The 15,283-nt window shown below is 46.9% G+C and overlaps 2 protein-coding genes across 2 annotated transcripts; one reads left to right on the top strand and one right to left on the bottom strand.

The window, feature by feature from the left end:
- The first annotated feature begins 715 nt into the window (after positions 1–715).
- On the top strand, positions 716–7,137 carry LDLRAD1 (low density lipoprotein receptor class A domain containing 1). The gene is made up of 6 exons (XM_032118271.1): positions 716–1,765; positions 2,146–2,200; positions 3,769–3,900; positions 4,324–4,461; positions 4,959–5,087; positions 5,809–7,137. The coding sequence occupies exons 1-6, from the start codon at positions 1,745–1,747 to the stop codon at positions 5,952–5,954; spliced, it is 621 nt and encodes a 206-aa protein (XP_031974162.1). The 5' UTR covers positions 716–1,744; the 3' UTR covers positions 5,955–7,137.
- A 1,536-nt stretch (positions 7,138–8,673) lies between these two features.
- Positions 8,674–15,271, bottom strand: LRRC42 (leucine rich repeat containing 42). The gene is made up of 8 exons (XM_032118270.1): positions 15,196–15,271; positions 13,830–14,317; positions 11,583–11,714; positions 10,424–10,542; positions 9,975–10,063; positions 9,779–9,892; positions 9,549–9,633; positions 8,674–9,159 (listed from the first exon to the last, which is right to left on the bottom strand). Exons 2-8 carry the CDS (start codon positions 14,300–14,302, stop codon positions 8,903–8,905), a joined length of 1,269 nt encoding a protein of 422 aa, XP_031974161.1. The 5' UTR covers positions 14,303–14,317; positions 15,196–15,271; the 3' UTR covers positions 8,674–8,902.
- Positions 15,272–15,283: the final 12 nt, after the last annotated feature.

Here is a 15,283-nt window from a genome sequence, read left to right as displayed (position 1 = left end):
GGAATCATCTGGACACAAATGAGGTGACCCTCTTTAGTGTGTGCAATTCACTGCTGGCAGAAATAGCCATGGTACATTTGGGGGAAATTGGGGGATTTTTAGGTGCTAGAATTAACAATAACCTATCATATTGGATACTTTAATATTTGCTGCGTCTTCAGCTTTTCTGATCTTCAGCAATTTAAAAAAAAAAAAAAATTTAAATTTCAGAAAAGCTTGCTTATGTTTCTTACCTCGCTGTCATGAACTCATTTTTCTGAACTCTAAGCAGTCTTTGATGTGGGTAACTGCTCTAAAATCCAACTGTACCCTGCTTGGCTACAGCTGACTTTGATAATCCTGCAGCAGGAAACAGATGGTGGTAGATGTCAGGCTGTAGAATCACGGAATTTTTTAGCTCGGAAAAGACCTCCAAGAATGAGTCCAACCATTCCCCCAGTACTGCCAATGCCACCAGTAACCCGTGTCCCCACGTGCCACATCCACATGGCTTTAGGGGTAATTACTCCACCACTGCCCTGGGCAGCCTGATCCAATGCCTGACAACTCTTTCAGTAAAGAAATTTTTTTCTGCTATCCAATCTAAACCTTCTCTGGTGCAACTTGAGGCTGTTTCCTCTTGTCCTGTTGCTTGTCAACTGGGAGAAGAGCCCAACCCCCACCTGGCTCCAACCTCTTTTCAGGGAGTGGAAGAGAGTGAGAAGGTCCCCCTGAACCTCCTTCTCTCCAGGCTAAAAACCCCCAGCTCCCTCCCTCAATTACACTTGTGCTCCAGACCCTTCCCCAGCTGTGTTGTCCCTCTCTGGACATCTCAGATGGACATTTGTCTCCAAGAGGGGGCTGACTCCACATTTTAAACTCTTCATTGTAGATTGTTTTGCAGGGTATGCATAGCTGGCCTGCTTGACCTGGCTCTTACACAGGGCTCGTAGTAAACTCTTGCAAGAACAACCCGGGCTCCTCAAAAACTTTATGCTGGTGCTTTTTCTCCCCACTACCCCCATGGAAAAGCTGCCTGCTCATGAAATTTCATCCTTGAAGCTGTAAAACTCCCCTCTGCATGTGCTGTGCCAAGACCTGCAGCCAGCTTAGAAGGCTGCAATGTATTTGTAACTTCGTGTTTGCTGTGGGCTGAGCTGCTAAGACTTCCTGCAGGCCTGGAAATTCAAGCACACAAGTAAAAGAGGACCCTGGAGGATTTCCTGAGCCTGTGCTCATTGCCCAAGCAAGGAAGCTGTTCCAGATGGTTGTATCCTGCACAGCTCTCCTGAGATCTCATCATCTGGCAGGAGTCTGGGCTGGTGCTGCCACAAGGGCAGTGTGACAGCTCTGTCTTGGGGAGGAGGTGTGGAGAAAGGAGACTTTCATGAAGATGAGCAGACTCTTCCCTCAAGCTTTCATTGTGAAAGGGGCTTTTCCCTAGCTGCCACTGGGGTTAATTCAGTCAGGATGCGCTAGAGGTGAGTGTTCCTCTTCCGGACTCTCAGCAGGGCTCTTGGCTTCCTAAATGTTTGCGTTATGATTTGTCTGAACCCTGCTGTGAAACACTGTGACACAAGAATGACAGAGGTTGTGGTTGGCTTTCCTCGAGGGCTGGAGCAGAGGCTCAGCACCGCCCTGCCAGTCCCCTCCTGCCTGTGCAGTGCTCTCCTTGCTCTCCTGCCTCTGTTGGGTTTGTATCCCGGTAACATCGCTGCTGCTGAGGTGCAGAGAACTCCCTGTGGCCCGTGGAGTTCTGGGAAGCATGAACAAAACTCATCCCCAGGTACAGTCCTTCAGAAAAATCCTGCTGTTCTCTGAAGTACTTGTGTTCTTGATAGTGCTATTTGCCTGACCTCTTTATTACTGCTTTCTCTGAGATTTTGAGTTGCTTCTACTTAACTTGATACAAAAGAGAAGTGTTGATATAAAGCACTGGACTTGGTTAGTGTTTGTTTTACAAATGGGTAATTAAGGTTTAAAAGGTGATGTGATCGATTGTTTTGGGAATTAAAGCTGGGCCGTGTTTCCACCGAGGCAACTTCTGCTTGTATGTAATAAAGGAGTACATGGTGTATTCCTGGGTAAGATGATGTGAGAACTAGAAAGGCAAAGTTTGTGTGGCTGTGGGATTCTGTAAACAACCTTTTATCCCTTTCCTTCTAGAGAAACGGTGATGTAGCTACTTTTGGTTCAACACAGTCCTTCTCTGGAGAAAGAGGTAATGAATAAAATGCAGAGTTCTATTATTAAAGTATAAGTCAATTGAAACTATTGATGTAATGTAACATACAACCAGTATTTATGGGCTGTTTGGACTGATTTTCCTCCTTTTCTTTGTAGTGAAATATCCAGACTATAAAATTAATAAACTTCACCTGTTCTGTGTTGGCCTGGAGCTGGCAGTCATATGTATAGTGGTATGATAGGTGATCCTTGTCTGTCATAATGAGCTTGCTGTGGGTTTCCCATACGTCTTAATAGGCAAACTTCTGCAAATTTTGCCCATACTCTGAAGGACAAGGTGGGATCAAACAGAATCAAATAGCAATCCTGTAGATCAGGTTGCAACATTTCATCACTGCCATTATTTTATACACAAGTCCATCTGTAATTGTTGTGCTTTATGGTCAGAGGTGTTTTGTAGACACAGACATGCTGTAATTCACCATTTCTCTTCTGAGCTGAAATGTTCTGTGTTTGGCTCCTGCTTGAGTGTGACAGAGGGGGAGGTTGCTGGAATCAGGATCCTTTTGCTGTTGAGCAAAGGCTGTGCCTTCCCTTGAGTTTGAACACTGAAACAACTAAGTAAACACAAAGCACAGCTAAGATAAATTCTAACTTAAAAGTTCTTTAAGTTCCTTGAAAGCTTTTTAAAATTATAATTAAAGATTTTTACGTTCAGATATACCAAAAATCAATATACCAAAATCAATTATAAAGGCAGGATTGTCTTAAGTGACTGGTTACACGTTTCTGAGATGACCACACTAATATTTTTTGCTATTGGTGTGGGAATATGAAGGAATGGAGGAAAATACCCAGTTGGTTTAGAGGCAAAGCTCCAGGTGCAGGTTGCTGAGGTGATGGTGGGTGCCTGGCGTTGCTCCTATGTGTGCTGCCCTTGTGTTGCAATGACTATGGGTTTGGCCTTTAGCTTCTGCAGTTGGTTTGATTTATGTACCTGACTTTCTGAAAGCTGGAGTCCCTGGAAGGTTGCTGTGTCGTGGAGATGTCGTTAGGGAGGGAAAGGGGAGCTCTTCAGTTCCTTCTCAACATTTTGTGCTGATAGTCCAGCCTCATTCCGTGGGGGTGTGAGTCCTGGTTGGGGCAGAAAGCCTGAAGTGCTGTAAAATGAAATCTTACTTCTTGAGGAGTTTTGTTGTGGGCTCTGGGAGGGCACCTTCCCCAGCCTTACACCGACTTGCCTCATGTTTTGGTGTCACTGCTGTACCACAGGGTTGGGCAGAGGCTTGGCCTTCATCCTTCTGCATCCGAGTCCACAGGATGAGCTCTGATGGAGACACAGCGTTTGTGCCATTCAATCCCAGTGCTCTGTAACAGCAGCACAGGTTCTTCCACACTGCAAGCAGCAAAATTCCCTGTGAGGGGGTGTTTAATGCTGGAGCTTGGCTCTTTAAACTCAGCTATCAACCCCTAAAGCCCAGCAGCCCATACCAGTCTCGCATGCAGAGACCCCAAAACATCAGCCTCGTGTCCTTGCACTGTTCCCCTCTGAAACACCCCAGACCCTTCCCCAGGCCCTCACCTCTCTCTTTCCTCCTCCAGGCCACTGCCATCCACGTGGTGCCTGCACTGGCTGCACACAGAGACACCTCTGCATCTCTGCCGTGGCACTGCTCGTCCTTGTGGCTGCCCTGGCCTTGGGAGTGGCACTGGCACTCCTGCCACGGGCACCAGGTTGTATCCCAAGAGTGGTTATTGTTTTGGTAAGGGAGGCAAAAAAGATGCTGCATGAGCACAGCCCTCATGTCCATCACTGTGTGTTTAGTGGTGCTCTCCAGCATAGACCAGGAGGAAGGAAAGGGACAAGCAGGGTGGTGGGGGCTGTGCCAGCTTTGCACAGCCCAAATGGCCACCAGCCATTCCCTGGCTCTGCTGTCCTGCTCCATAGGGCTGGGATAATTCTGGGTAGCACTGTCACACTTAAGACTATTGGTGTGCTTTTCAGACTCTGCCATGAACCTACTAGAGATTAATCCCGGCCCCTGGTTATTTCCAGAACAAAAAATTAATTTCAGAACCCCCCCCTTTACTCCCCTTGATCTATTCCTTGTATCATAAAAATGCTGGAAAATAAAGGTCTTCTTTCTTTCCCCTCAGTGAACCGCTTCTGCACAGCCCCCAATAACCGGACAGGCTTCTTGTGTGATGACAGAGTGACCTGTGTCCCAGCCAGCTGGGTCTGTGACAGGGTCAGCAACTGCAGGAACGGAGAGGATGAGCAGGAGCAGCTCTGTGGTGAGTGGTTTTGTTGTAAGCATCCCCCCTGCACTGGTCTTCCAGCTGTGAGACAGCAGCCACGGTTTCTCTAATCCTGTTCCGTGCTTCCAGCTGCCTAAGCGAGCAGATAAGCCTGGTAGAGCCTTTGTAAGGCAGATGCTGAGAGATGGCACTGCCCAAAACCTAGCAGGAATGCCGGGAATCAAAGACTCCAAGCTCCTCTGACCTTCCCAGGGTTTTTTTTAAAACCATGCTGTAGTTTTCCTCCATCAGTGAAGCTGTATGCCTACGTGGGTAATTTACTGTTCAGTCACCCTGGGGAAAAAAACTAAATAAAGCAGAAACCTGGGGCAGACTTCCTGTGTCCAGTGACAGAGCTTCCCCATTTGTTCATGTTCATTTGATACTGCAGGGGAAGTGTCCTGACAGCAGCCTTTGGTGTGTGCCATCCTCATTTTAGCCAGTGTGTCTATGCCTGGTGGAGTTAAGCGTGCCCTCTGTGTGTGTCCTTGCAGGTGACTTGCCCCACAGCCTCCCAGAATACCTGGTTTTCCACTGCAGTAACCCCAGATCCTGGGTCTATGCTGACCAGAGGTGTAACAGGATGAACGACTGCGGGGACTGCTCTGACGAGACAGGGAGCTGTAAGTCTGTCTGCTGGCTCCTGCCTTTTCTGCTGATGGATTGAGACAGGTTGTACAGGTGTGGTGCTTGTGGATGCTGCTGGAAATGCCTGGAGACTGGCATCCACCACTAAAACACAAAATAGCTGGGATAGGGTGTGAATAAGAACCATGCAGACTCAATCCCACCAGCTGCCAAGGCTTCTGCATCAAAGCCTGGTGGCAACTGAGAGGGGAAAGGCTTCATGCTTTGCTCCCAGACCCAAAAGCTGCTCCTCCTCTGTGGCTTGCTGATGTGGAACAGTTTTGTCAGGATGTGTAGCTGTAGTCAGTAGTGGCCATTCATTTTGGCCTTTGGTAGCTGGTCAGCAGATGGGCACATCTCTGAGCTGGGCGGGAGCTGAGTCTCAGCAGCTTCAAAGCCATCGAGATCCTCCTCTTGCTAAAATGAGCAGCAGGTCTGCTCCGAAGTAAGCTCCATAGTTTGGGGGAAAAAAAGAATTACAGTTAGTTGCTCCTCCCAGGATGGCCTATCTGCCATGAAGGTCATTGCAATGTCACACTCTGGTTGTCTCCCATGAGTAGCACCAAACCTGTGTCTTCTTTGGTGGGCTCACAGTCGCAGGGTTGTCACAGTGGCTTTTCTGCTGGGGGATGAAAAGGTTTAACCCATGTAAGGAAGGAGGGGGGGGGGGTCAGTGCAGCTGAAGCATTTCAGCTCCCTGTTTTCCATCCTTCCCAGTGGCTGCCTGCCCGCCGTGCGGGTGGGAGTGGTGGAGCTGCAGCCCTGTGCACTACGACTTCTGCTCCTGCATCCCCAGGAGGCTGTGCCGGGATGGCATCCAGCACTGCCTGGGCTGGTCCGACGAGTTCATCTGCACACCCTGAATCCTGGCACCCACCCTGCTGGGGACAGCACGGTGCTTCCCACACGTCGCCCTGGAGCCTTGGGGTCCTGCCCTGCTGCCTGCTTGGGAAGCTCCAGCCCAAGCAAATCCTCCCCAGCAGTGCAGTGACACCGACCAGGGACCGAGGACCGAGGGCGCGTGGCAGCCCTTGGCTGGACACCATCTGTGGGACAGCTCCCAGGAATCTGCTGCCGTGTGAAGGTGAGCACTTCCTGCATGGGCAGCACTGACTCGATGCTGTGCTGTGCTGGAGATGCTTCACCAGCCACTGCTGGCACAGCCCTGGGCTGGGGTTTCTCCTCTATGAACGTGCTGGGGCCTCTGCAGGCAGCCATGTGAGGGACACTGAGAACTGCCCCAAGGAGCAGAGCTGAGTGAGGTGAGCCTCCAACACATCTTCACAGTCCTGATCTTCACTGGCAGGAGGAGAAGCTTCTATTTGTGTTCAAAACACATCTGCAGGTGGTTTCAGCAGTGACTTTGAGGGCTCTGTGTTGATGCTCCTGGGACGCTTCCTTGAGAGTGCTGTGCTGGGGGTGACACCGTGGGGAGCTGCTGCTCAGACCACCTCCTGCTCTCTTCTCAAACCATAAAGGACTACACAGAGAGTGTAATGGCAAGGAAAACTGGAGAAGTTTCAGGGTTTTAGGGACAGAGTAGCTGTCCCTGACAGCCAGGGTAGGGAACCAGCAAGTAAATAACCTGCAGGGCAGTGCAGTTTTGCAGCAGCAGGTTGAGAACAGCCATGGAGCTGGGATAGGTTTCACTGAAGTTGGCAAAGAAAGGAGGAAAAAGAAGTTGCAGCCTCAGAGCAGAGAGCAGCAGAAAATCAAGTGCTGCTCCCAGGGCGGTGTGGGATGACACTGGATCCGTTTGCTGCTTGTTTTGTTCCTCTGCCAGCAAGGCAGGATCAGGCAGCCAAGCCTTCAAAGCAGTCCTCAGGATACAGGTATGGACATGACACTGAAATTTAAGAAAGATGAAGTTTTTTCTCTGCTCCTTTGAAAATCTCATCTGTATCTAAAACATTGTCTCTGAGGAAAACCCCACATTTACAGTGAATACTTTTACTTTTCTAGGCCCAAAATAAACATGAGGTGATCTTTTTCTATCTATGACCACCCCAGGTCATAGATATTTAAAAATAAACCCCTGTTCACTCATTTCTGCTCTGTCCTGTGATCTGCAGCTCTGCCTGTCACCATAACTCAGATCAATGGTGAATGTTGCTTCTAATTTGTCACTGGGATACAGGCGGAAATCTGAAAGATCTTTTTATAAATAGCTTTACAGTTCTGTGACTCACACTTCACCTGGAATATGGCAAAACTCTGCATGGGGGAATGTTAAAGCTGCTTTTACTCACCTGTCCCTCTCCAGGCCTGGCCAGGGTGCAGGGTTTGTTTTCTCTGTGCCTGTAAAATGTTATCCCAGTGCAGTAAGGATTGAACTAATCAGCTTTTAAAAAAAATACAGGAACCCTCATGCTCAGCACAGGGCCCAGGTAATGGGATTGGTAAAAAAATGTGCATCTCTCCGTGGTCAGATCAGCAGATCTCCAATGGTGGAAGGGCTAGCCAAAAATTCCATGGTGGCAATTGCACCAGAAGCAGCTTGAGGGGGAAGATTGCACATCTTCCTCCCCGTTGAGCCGCTGTTTTGAGTCACAATTTGTGCCATTATTTGTCTCAGCAGAGAGCTGATGTAGTTGTCAGGGGAAGCTATTAATAGCCTTGAGGTTCTGGGAAAAGAAAGTAGGATTTGAATGCAAGTGTGCCTGTTCTGTTTGTGTGTAGTCCTTTTCTGAGGAAAATTCAGCAGTAAGGGAAAGACAAAGGGGTTTTGTTCTTTATGCATTTTTGAGCTGAAGTTCATTTTCTTGGCCTCTTCATGGTTTCCAAGGATGTGCTGCTTTTCTTGGTGATGAATTATGGTAAACAACAGTGTAAAAAGGAAGATACCCTCTGAAGAAGCACTAGTAGGGGAAACCTGGAGAAAATCTTTGGCCTCATGAGGCCTAAGAGGACAATGATGGGCACCGTGCACCTCAGCCAGTTTTGATGGAAACACTCAGGGCAGGAATTCAATGATAAACAGTTACCTGCAGCATTACAGCTGCACAGACCAACACAAAACAGGTCTGAGTGTCAAGGTGTTTTACAGCTGATCTGCATCATTCATATTTGAATCAAAATGCCCCTCAATGTTTTCAGATGGGGAAGTACAGTTAAGTGTATTGCAGGCACACTGAAAATGAGTTTTAAACCACAGAATGATCTCAAATGCAGTGAATTTTTGTCAGGCAGAATATATTACAACTGCAGAGCATAATCTCTACAGTAACCTCATTCCAGCTCTCATGTCCTGGGCTAAAATGAGAAAGAAAGGGGACTTGTGTTCCACTTTGGGCTTCTGCAATGACTGTGGTGAGGTGTTACAGCCTCGTGCCTCCCTCCCCAGAGGCCTGTGCTTATCCTTTGTGCTTCCTCCCTCTGCCACAGCCCCATCAGCACAGCCTGCTGCTTTCAGGCTGAGGTTTCTGTTCTAGCAGCACTGTAAACATCCTGTGGCACTTGACAAGCCCAGTGCAGCTTCATGTCAGATGAGCTGCAGTGATTCGTGTCCTGCCCCTTGAGAAGCAGGAGAGCAGGGATAGGTCCAGCTGTTCTGGTGAAAAATACCTTCATCAGAAGAGTAAGTTAAGGATGACAACAAAAACTTTATTTGAAAAAATTATTATGTATTGAAAATATACAGTAGTAGTACCAACCTTCTTGTCTCTATCCCTCCCCCAGCACAGGTTACCCCACAGGCATGGCACAGCAACCAGATTTAACAGCACTTGTCTCCTTTGTCACTCCCTCTCAATATGTCCAAATCCTCTCATCAGCAAGAGAATAACAAACAAAAGACCCACTTCTTTCTGACTCAGTAGGTATTTAACAAATCCCAGTCCTCTACAGTGAGGCACAGATGCTTCTGTTTGGAAGTCCTTTCTCTCTCTTGTTCAGCCAAAGCTCTTTTTTTATTGTTCTTTAATTCGTGGCTGCCTGCAACCTCCTTTTTCAAAGGTAAATGGCAATTTTGAACTTTATCCTTATAAAACTGCAAGTTTCCAGATGCTTTAGTTTCTGGCTCCACCAGTGTGCATTTGACTACTTCCTCTATTCTGTGTGTCTTGCCATCTACAAGCAAAAAAAAAAAAAAAAATCAAGTTTAGATTTTGGGAAAAACAGAATTCTCCTGTAAAATGCATAACTTTGTGGTGCAAATTGTTTTGGCCAAGCCAACTTGGAAATGTCCAGAGGAAAAAATATAATTTATATTTTGGACTCAGATTTTTAAGGAAAAAAATCAATTGTTATATGTTGCCCTAAGCAGGCTGCTGTGCTGTACTTGAATTATCCAGCAGTCTAACAAATAAAAAAACCTCAAGTACATTGTAATGCAGTTACACAAAGGGCTAAAATTGCACGGCTGAGATGCCATTTGTACTAAAACCCCATAAAGTATGGAAGTACTCCCCATAGAAAAGAAAATAAATCAACTCCGTGGTGTCCATGCAGTTACATACAGAAGTGAAGAGCTGCTGCTCTGGATCTCAAGTTGTGCTGGGGCTTCATGGACTCCATAACTGCCTGTTCCCACTGCAGAACTGTCTGAAAGAACAGATGAAGGAGTTAAAAAAAAAATTTACAGAAATACCATTTGAAACAACTCCATCCCTTGTTCTTTCCTATTCAGCGATTTCGTGCTCTATGAGGCAAATTTTTAGAGAGTAAAGCAGATTTAACCCCCCCTTACCTGTTCTGCCCATCCCTCTGTTTTACAGTTACTGTGATCAAATTCTTTCAGAGGCACTTTTGAATGAACCAGGCCTATCTGCATTTGGAGCCGCTTAATGACAGCATTGACATCCTGGGAAAAAGGGAAATACCACAGTCAGAGGGCAAGAACTTTTATTATACTTGTCCAATAAACTTTTTCTCATTATTTTTACCTTGAGACCTGTCCCAGAAATGTCCAAACAATTCAATTTCTTGAAAGAAAGAAGGTATCCAATTCCCACATCTGTGATTTTAGGGTTACCTGTGAGGCCAAGTAAAGTTAATTAAGCTGCATGATGTGGAAAAAGATGATCAAAATACCAAGGAAGTATTTGTTCCAAAAGCTAATACTGGAACAAGACTGACTTTTCCCCTCTAATTATCAAAATACAAATATTTACAATGCCAATTCTCAAACTCCCAAAACTATTTATGTAAGTAGCAAATGCCTGAGACTTCATGTCTGCCCTGTGCCTTCTGGCAGGTTGCTGGTGAAATCTGGGGTTGAGCACTTGGCTCACAGCAATCAACAAATTAATTGTATTGCTTCAGTACTAAGGAGGACAAACTCTTTATCAGAAAGGACACAGGTTCTTTCTGTTATGAAACATGAAGCACTTACAGGACAAGTCCAGCACCAGCAGATTTTCAAGCCCCTTTTTCAGCACACGGACGGGCGCTGTCATCCTGCGCAGGCCAGCATCTGACAGGGAGTTGTCCTTCAGGAGAAGCCTTTTCACGCTGGCAGGAAGAGACACAAACATGTAGTGTATGGTCATTTTTTCAGACAGTTTTGCAAAATGTCCTAAAACTCTGTGTCAGAAGGGTCATCTTATGCCAACCCCTACAGGCTCACTGTAAAAAGCAGTGACAAAGGAGCCTGGGTTAGCAGGAGTAACAAATATCTTTATATTTCCCTGCTAGCTCAACAGAAGCACTACTTGAGCAGCTATTCCCACAGCTCCAGTGACAAACTGATCCTAGAGCCAAACATTTGCCAACAGAGACAATAAGCTTCTTTATACCCTGAAGTTCTTTATACCAAGGCTGCCAAACTGAAATGCACTCAAAACTAAGAAAAATGCTTGGCAAAATGAGAGAGGACAGATTTGATAAGTGATACAGCAATGATTTTAAGAAAATAATGAGGTATTATAACATAGATTAACAAAACTCAGGAAAAAATATCACACTAAAGTGCTCTCTTCAGAGCACTTCAAGACAAAACCTTGATGCAAAATGCACCAAAATCTTACAGCAACATAACATCCTCAATCAGCAGTCATCCTACTTATGGTTTCCAAAATCCTCAACTTGTCATTCTTTACTACCAAACAAAAATAGAAAATTTACCAGTTTGAGATGTTAAGTAACCAAATATTCAACCTCCTGCTTGCAGAAATCTTCGTCTAGAACACTAGTTTTGTTAAAAACTTGGCTGATAAAGTTCCCCCTTGAAAAAGGAAACGTAAGTGTAAAACTGTTGCAAATGCCTAAGATATATTTTTTACCCAGCCAATGAAAATTGTAAAACGTTGATTTAAAAACATGACACAGTAAATTACCTTGCATATTTTTAGTACTTTTCATGATTCAGTATGTGCCTTGTGTACAATAAATTCTGTACTTTGTTTACCTCCAGAACAGGTTTTATGAACAACCAAAATCTTCAACCTTACACTCTGCAGCCTTTGAAACTTCCCTTTAAAGTCTCAGCCTGATTCTTTGAACTGCTTAGTGGTAGGAAAGAAAGTGTCATTTTTAGCTCAAGAAATTGGTACCTAGACAGGGCCTCTTTGGTGAGGTGTTCCAGCAGCTCATGTTCATCTCCAAGTTTACAGCAGGAGAGATCCAAACACGTCAGCTCCCGGAAAGACTTAATTTCTTCAAGCTTTTCAGAGATAACCAGGTATCTGCAAAGGCAAAAAAAACTCCATCAGTGCTCAGGCACATAAGAAGGTGTCTATATCCTCAAGTGTCATAAGCACAATGTACTCGTTTCTGCTCAGGATCTATGTGAAAATTGACAGAAATTACCCAGCTGCACTAAGTACCTCTTTACGTGCAGCTGGCACACAACATGTCTGAATTCCCAGCCTTCTCCTTAAATCACTGTCATGGTTTTGCTTTGATGCAAAAAATTGGACTAACAAGACTTCAACTTGCAAATATTACTATTAGGAGCTTCTTTAGAGATTACTGTTGTATTATTTCAGAATAATGCAAAATATCCCAGTTTATCCTAAGTCAGCTTCACCAACTGCTCTTCCTCAGTGTCTAGGAAGGGTATAGACAAATCTGCATTCATCCAGGTTTAAAATCCACCTCAAATGTGGATTTTAAACAGGACAGGATAGCTTGTCAGTGGCAAAATTTTACATTTTATATATGTCAATAAAATACATGATCGTGGTAAAAGTCCAGGACTGGCCAGAGCTGCGGCTACACCCCGGGCAGCACTTCCTCAGTGGGTTATTTTTTAGCTGTGCTGGTTCCCTGGTCTGATTCACTCAGCAGCCACGCAAACATCTGTGCTGGAGCTATTCAGTAGGAGGTTTAGAGATGGGAACAAACCACTGAAGAATGGCAGGCATGAGTATGCAGTAATGAGCACGTAGCCCTCAATACCTCCCCTGCAGTCACCTCATGCTGCCCCTGTGGCAAGACAAGCTCAAAATTCACTGATCTCTCCTGAATTTACCTCATATTCCCCATGGCAAGACACACCCCGAGGTCAGCATCGTCACTGCATAAACTGGGGGTGATTATTAATTTGATCCCTCCAGGAACACCTCTTAGTCCATGCAAATAAGGGGACCTTAATATCCTCCCAGTGTAAGTTTCCCCATCAAACCACCCCCCAAAACCCTTTGCTGTGCAATTTGGCTCTGCAAAAAGCACTACATACAGTCAGTCAGAGCACAAGCCAGTTCTTGAGAGAGATTACTAGCTCAGGGGGGTTCTGGAGAGGAGAGTGGGCTCTTTTAGAAATAAAATTCATCAGAAGATGCCTTAATGCCTTACTTCCTGGATTTCAAAGACTTGATACTTAACTCAGCTTTCTGTAATGGCAAAAAATGCCAGAAGTAGCTTAATTTCTAAATTAAGGCCATAAAATTATCTGTGCTAGAGATAAAAAGGGAGTAGGTTTAAAGGATAAAACAAAGGATAATTGACTTCTACTCAAACATTCCTACTGTGCTCAGAACACCCTTGGCACTTCAGATGAATATGCCAGTACTTTGATTTTAAACTGGATAAACCATCCCTTTTTCAAGGGCAGAGATGGAAGAGACGGGCTCTATTATTGGGAAAGACTTCAGTAGGAGCAAGGCTTTAAAACCATAAACCAGTTTTAAACTTGGCAAGACTCTTTCAGTGAAAGATGTGGACACTGAGAAGATGGAAAAACTAGTGCTGGACTGTAATCAGGACCTTGTTAAAGTACACTCAATATGGGGATGGCAACAAAAATAAATTAAGGTAAAATCTGCCTGATTTCAAAACCTGCAACTTACCCACAAGTCTGTATCTTCTTCTGAGCCCCCAGAATGAGACAGGACAGCAAGCTTATACTTAGTAAACCCAAATAATTTGCAAGGGTGTATTTTATCTGTACAGTCAGCTGTGTCAAAAAGCTTTTAAACAGCAATTACAGAAACATCCCATGAAATGCCTGAGAAAGCACTAAGCACATGGATTTCCACAGAAGTGCTGATCATTATTGTTAAAAAATAGTTGCAGGTTGAATCCTCCATGTAAGATCCCCTGTTGGTTAAAACAGATGTAGTCTGTTACCTGTATTATGATTTGTATCTTAAAATAAAACCTGCAGCTGCACTTGTAGGAAAGGGATGGGACAAAAGGCAGCAAGCACAAGAATCAGATAAGGCTCAGGGCATTCCATTAAAATTAGGTGGTGTTATAAACCCAAAATATATTTTTATTTAATTTAATTTAGGAGAAGCTTGAAGTGTGCTAGCAGAAAGCCCTGGCAGGTGACAAGATTTGTTAGGGGACACACTTACCTGTTCCGCAAGCACAGTGAGCACAGCACCAAACTGCCATAGGCTTCAGTGAACTTCTGCAGAGCTCTCAGTCCCGTCACTGGCTCTGTGAACTTTTGTCTTGCTTCTGCTGCTGAAAAGAGCTTTTCAGCAATCTGCTCTGGGAAACCAATCAACGAGTCAATGTGATCAACATTGTCAGAAATGTAACCCAGCACTAGGCTGAAGAGGGACTTGGCTGAGTAGCGGAGGTTCCCCTCCTTAGTGTATGTGAAGATGAAATGATCAGTCCTCTGCCTCCTTGCCCTATCGTCCTCCCTGTTCATGCAAAGCTCCACTGAAAAACTTCTGGAAAACAGACTAAAAGGTCTTGTTTTGGGAGTGACATTCTGTACGCCGCCTGCACCCGGATTTACCACGTGCAGCTTCCCATTTTCACGCACGTATATTGGCCCAGTATCCAAATGGCTTTCTGAGTGGAGACAGTACGACATTCCCCTCGACCAGCTCTGTAAAAACAAATCACAGACAGGTGAAGAACAGCCGCAGAGGAAAACACGACCCAGGGAAGACCCCAAAGCTGGCAGCTCCCCTTAGAGCCCTGAGCATGGCCACGTAGCCCTGTGGTGCAAGGAGGCCAGGCTGTGTGGAGCAGGGGTGTGAGCTGCCTGCCACCAAACCACACACCCCATCCGAGTGGGAACTGGACCCCGGGCTGGCTGAGAGGCCCAGGATGGATCCCACGCCCGGGATGGAGGCAGGGGAAGCAGGAGAAGAGCTGGGGTTGAGTGGGAAGTGTCCCCACAACCAGGCCTGGCTCTGCTGCAGGCACGAGCAGGAGGAGGAGGAAGAGGGCACATGTCTGACTGCAGCAGGGCAATGGAGACTGCTGGAACCTCCCTCCCTGGGAGGGTGGGCATCTCCCGGTGCCCCCTGCCCAGCCGGTCCCGGGGGGCTCTGGTTCGTGAGCGGGGTCCTGGCGGGGGGCAGGAGAGCTCAGAGCTGCGATGGCGAGGGGCAGCAGAGGGACGGGATCCTCTCAGCTCCTGCCCTGCGGGGCTGGGGACCGGGTCCTGAGGGGTGGGAGAAGATCGGGCCCTGCCCGAGGAGGGCCGGGGGTACCGAAGGGATGGGGAGGCGGGGGCAAAGGGATCGAGTCCAGCCCGGAGCGGGGTCGGGGGCCACGCTGGGAAGGGTCCGTGAAGGGATCGGACTGTGCCCGGGGGTGAGCGCGCCGTGAGCGGGCACAGCTCCGAGGGGCGCCAGGGGAAGGGGCACAAGGGGAGGCGGAATAAGGGGAAGGGGCACAGGGGGAAGGGTCCTCGCCCCGCCCGGGCAGGGAGGCCAGAGCCCCGCTCGTTCCCCCATCCTCCCGGCCCCCACCTACCTGCCCCGGGAGGGGCCGCGCCGTCAGCCGGGCCGGGGCTCCGCGCTCCCGCCGCCCGTCCCGCAGCGCCCGCGGGCGGCGGGCGGGG

The sequence above is a fragment of the Corvus moneduloides genome, chromosome 9, assembly GCF_009650955.1.
Source record: "Corvus moneduloides isolate bCorMon1 chromosome 9, bCorMon1.pri, whole genome shotgun sequence".
Lineage (NCBI taxonomy): Eukaryota > Metazoa > Chordata > Aves > Passeriformes > Corvidae > Corvus > Corvus moneduloides.
The sequence above is the reverse complement of the archived record's forward strand: the minus strand, read 5'-3'. Positions and strand labels throughout refer to the sequence as shown.

Coding starts and splice junctions, on each gene's coding strand:
- LDLRAD1 (XM_032118271.1), top strand. CDS start 1,745: ATGAACAAAACTCATCCCCAG. Junction 3,901..4,323: donor ACTCCTGCCACGGGCACCAG/GTTGTATCCCAA, acceptor CTTTCCCCTCAG/TGAACCGCTTCTGCACAGCC. Junction 4,462..4,958: donor TGAGCAGGAGCAGCTCTGTG/GTGAGTGGTTTT, acceptor GTGTCCTTGCAG/GTGACTTGCCCCACAGCCTC.
- LRRC42 (XM_032118270.1), bottom strand. CDS start 14,302: ATGTCGTACTGTCTCCACTCAGAAAGCCATTTGGATACTGGGCCAATA. Junction 10,064..10,423: donor GCTGGTGCTGGACTTGTCCT/GTAAGTGCTTCA, acceptor TTGGCCTCACAG/GTAACCCTAAAATCACAGAT. Junction 9,634..9,778: donor CAGAGGGATGGGCAGAACAG/GTAAGGGGGGGT, acceptor CTGTTCTTTCAG/ACAGTTCTGCAGTGGGAACA.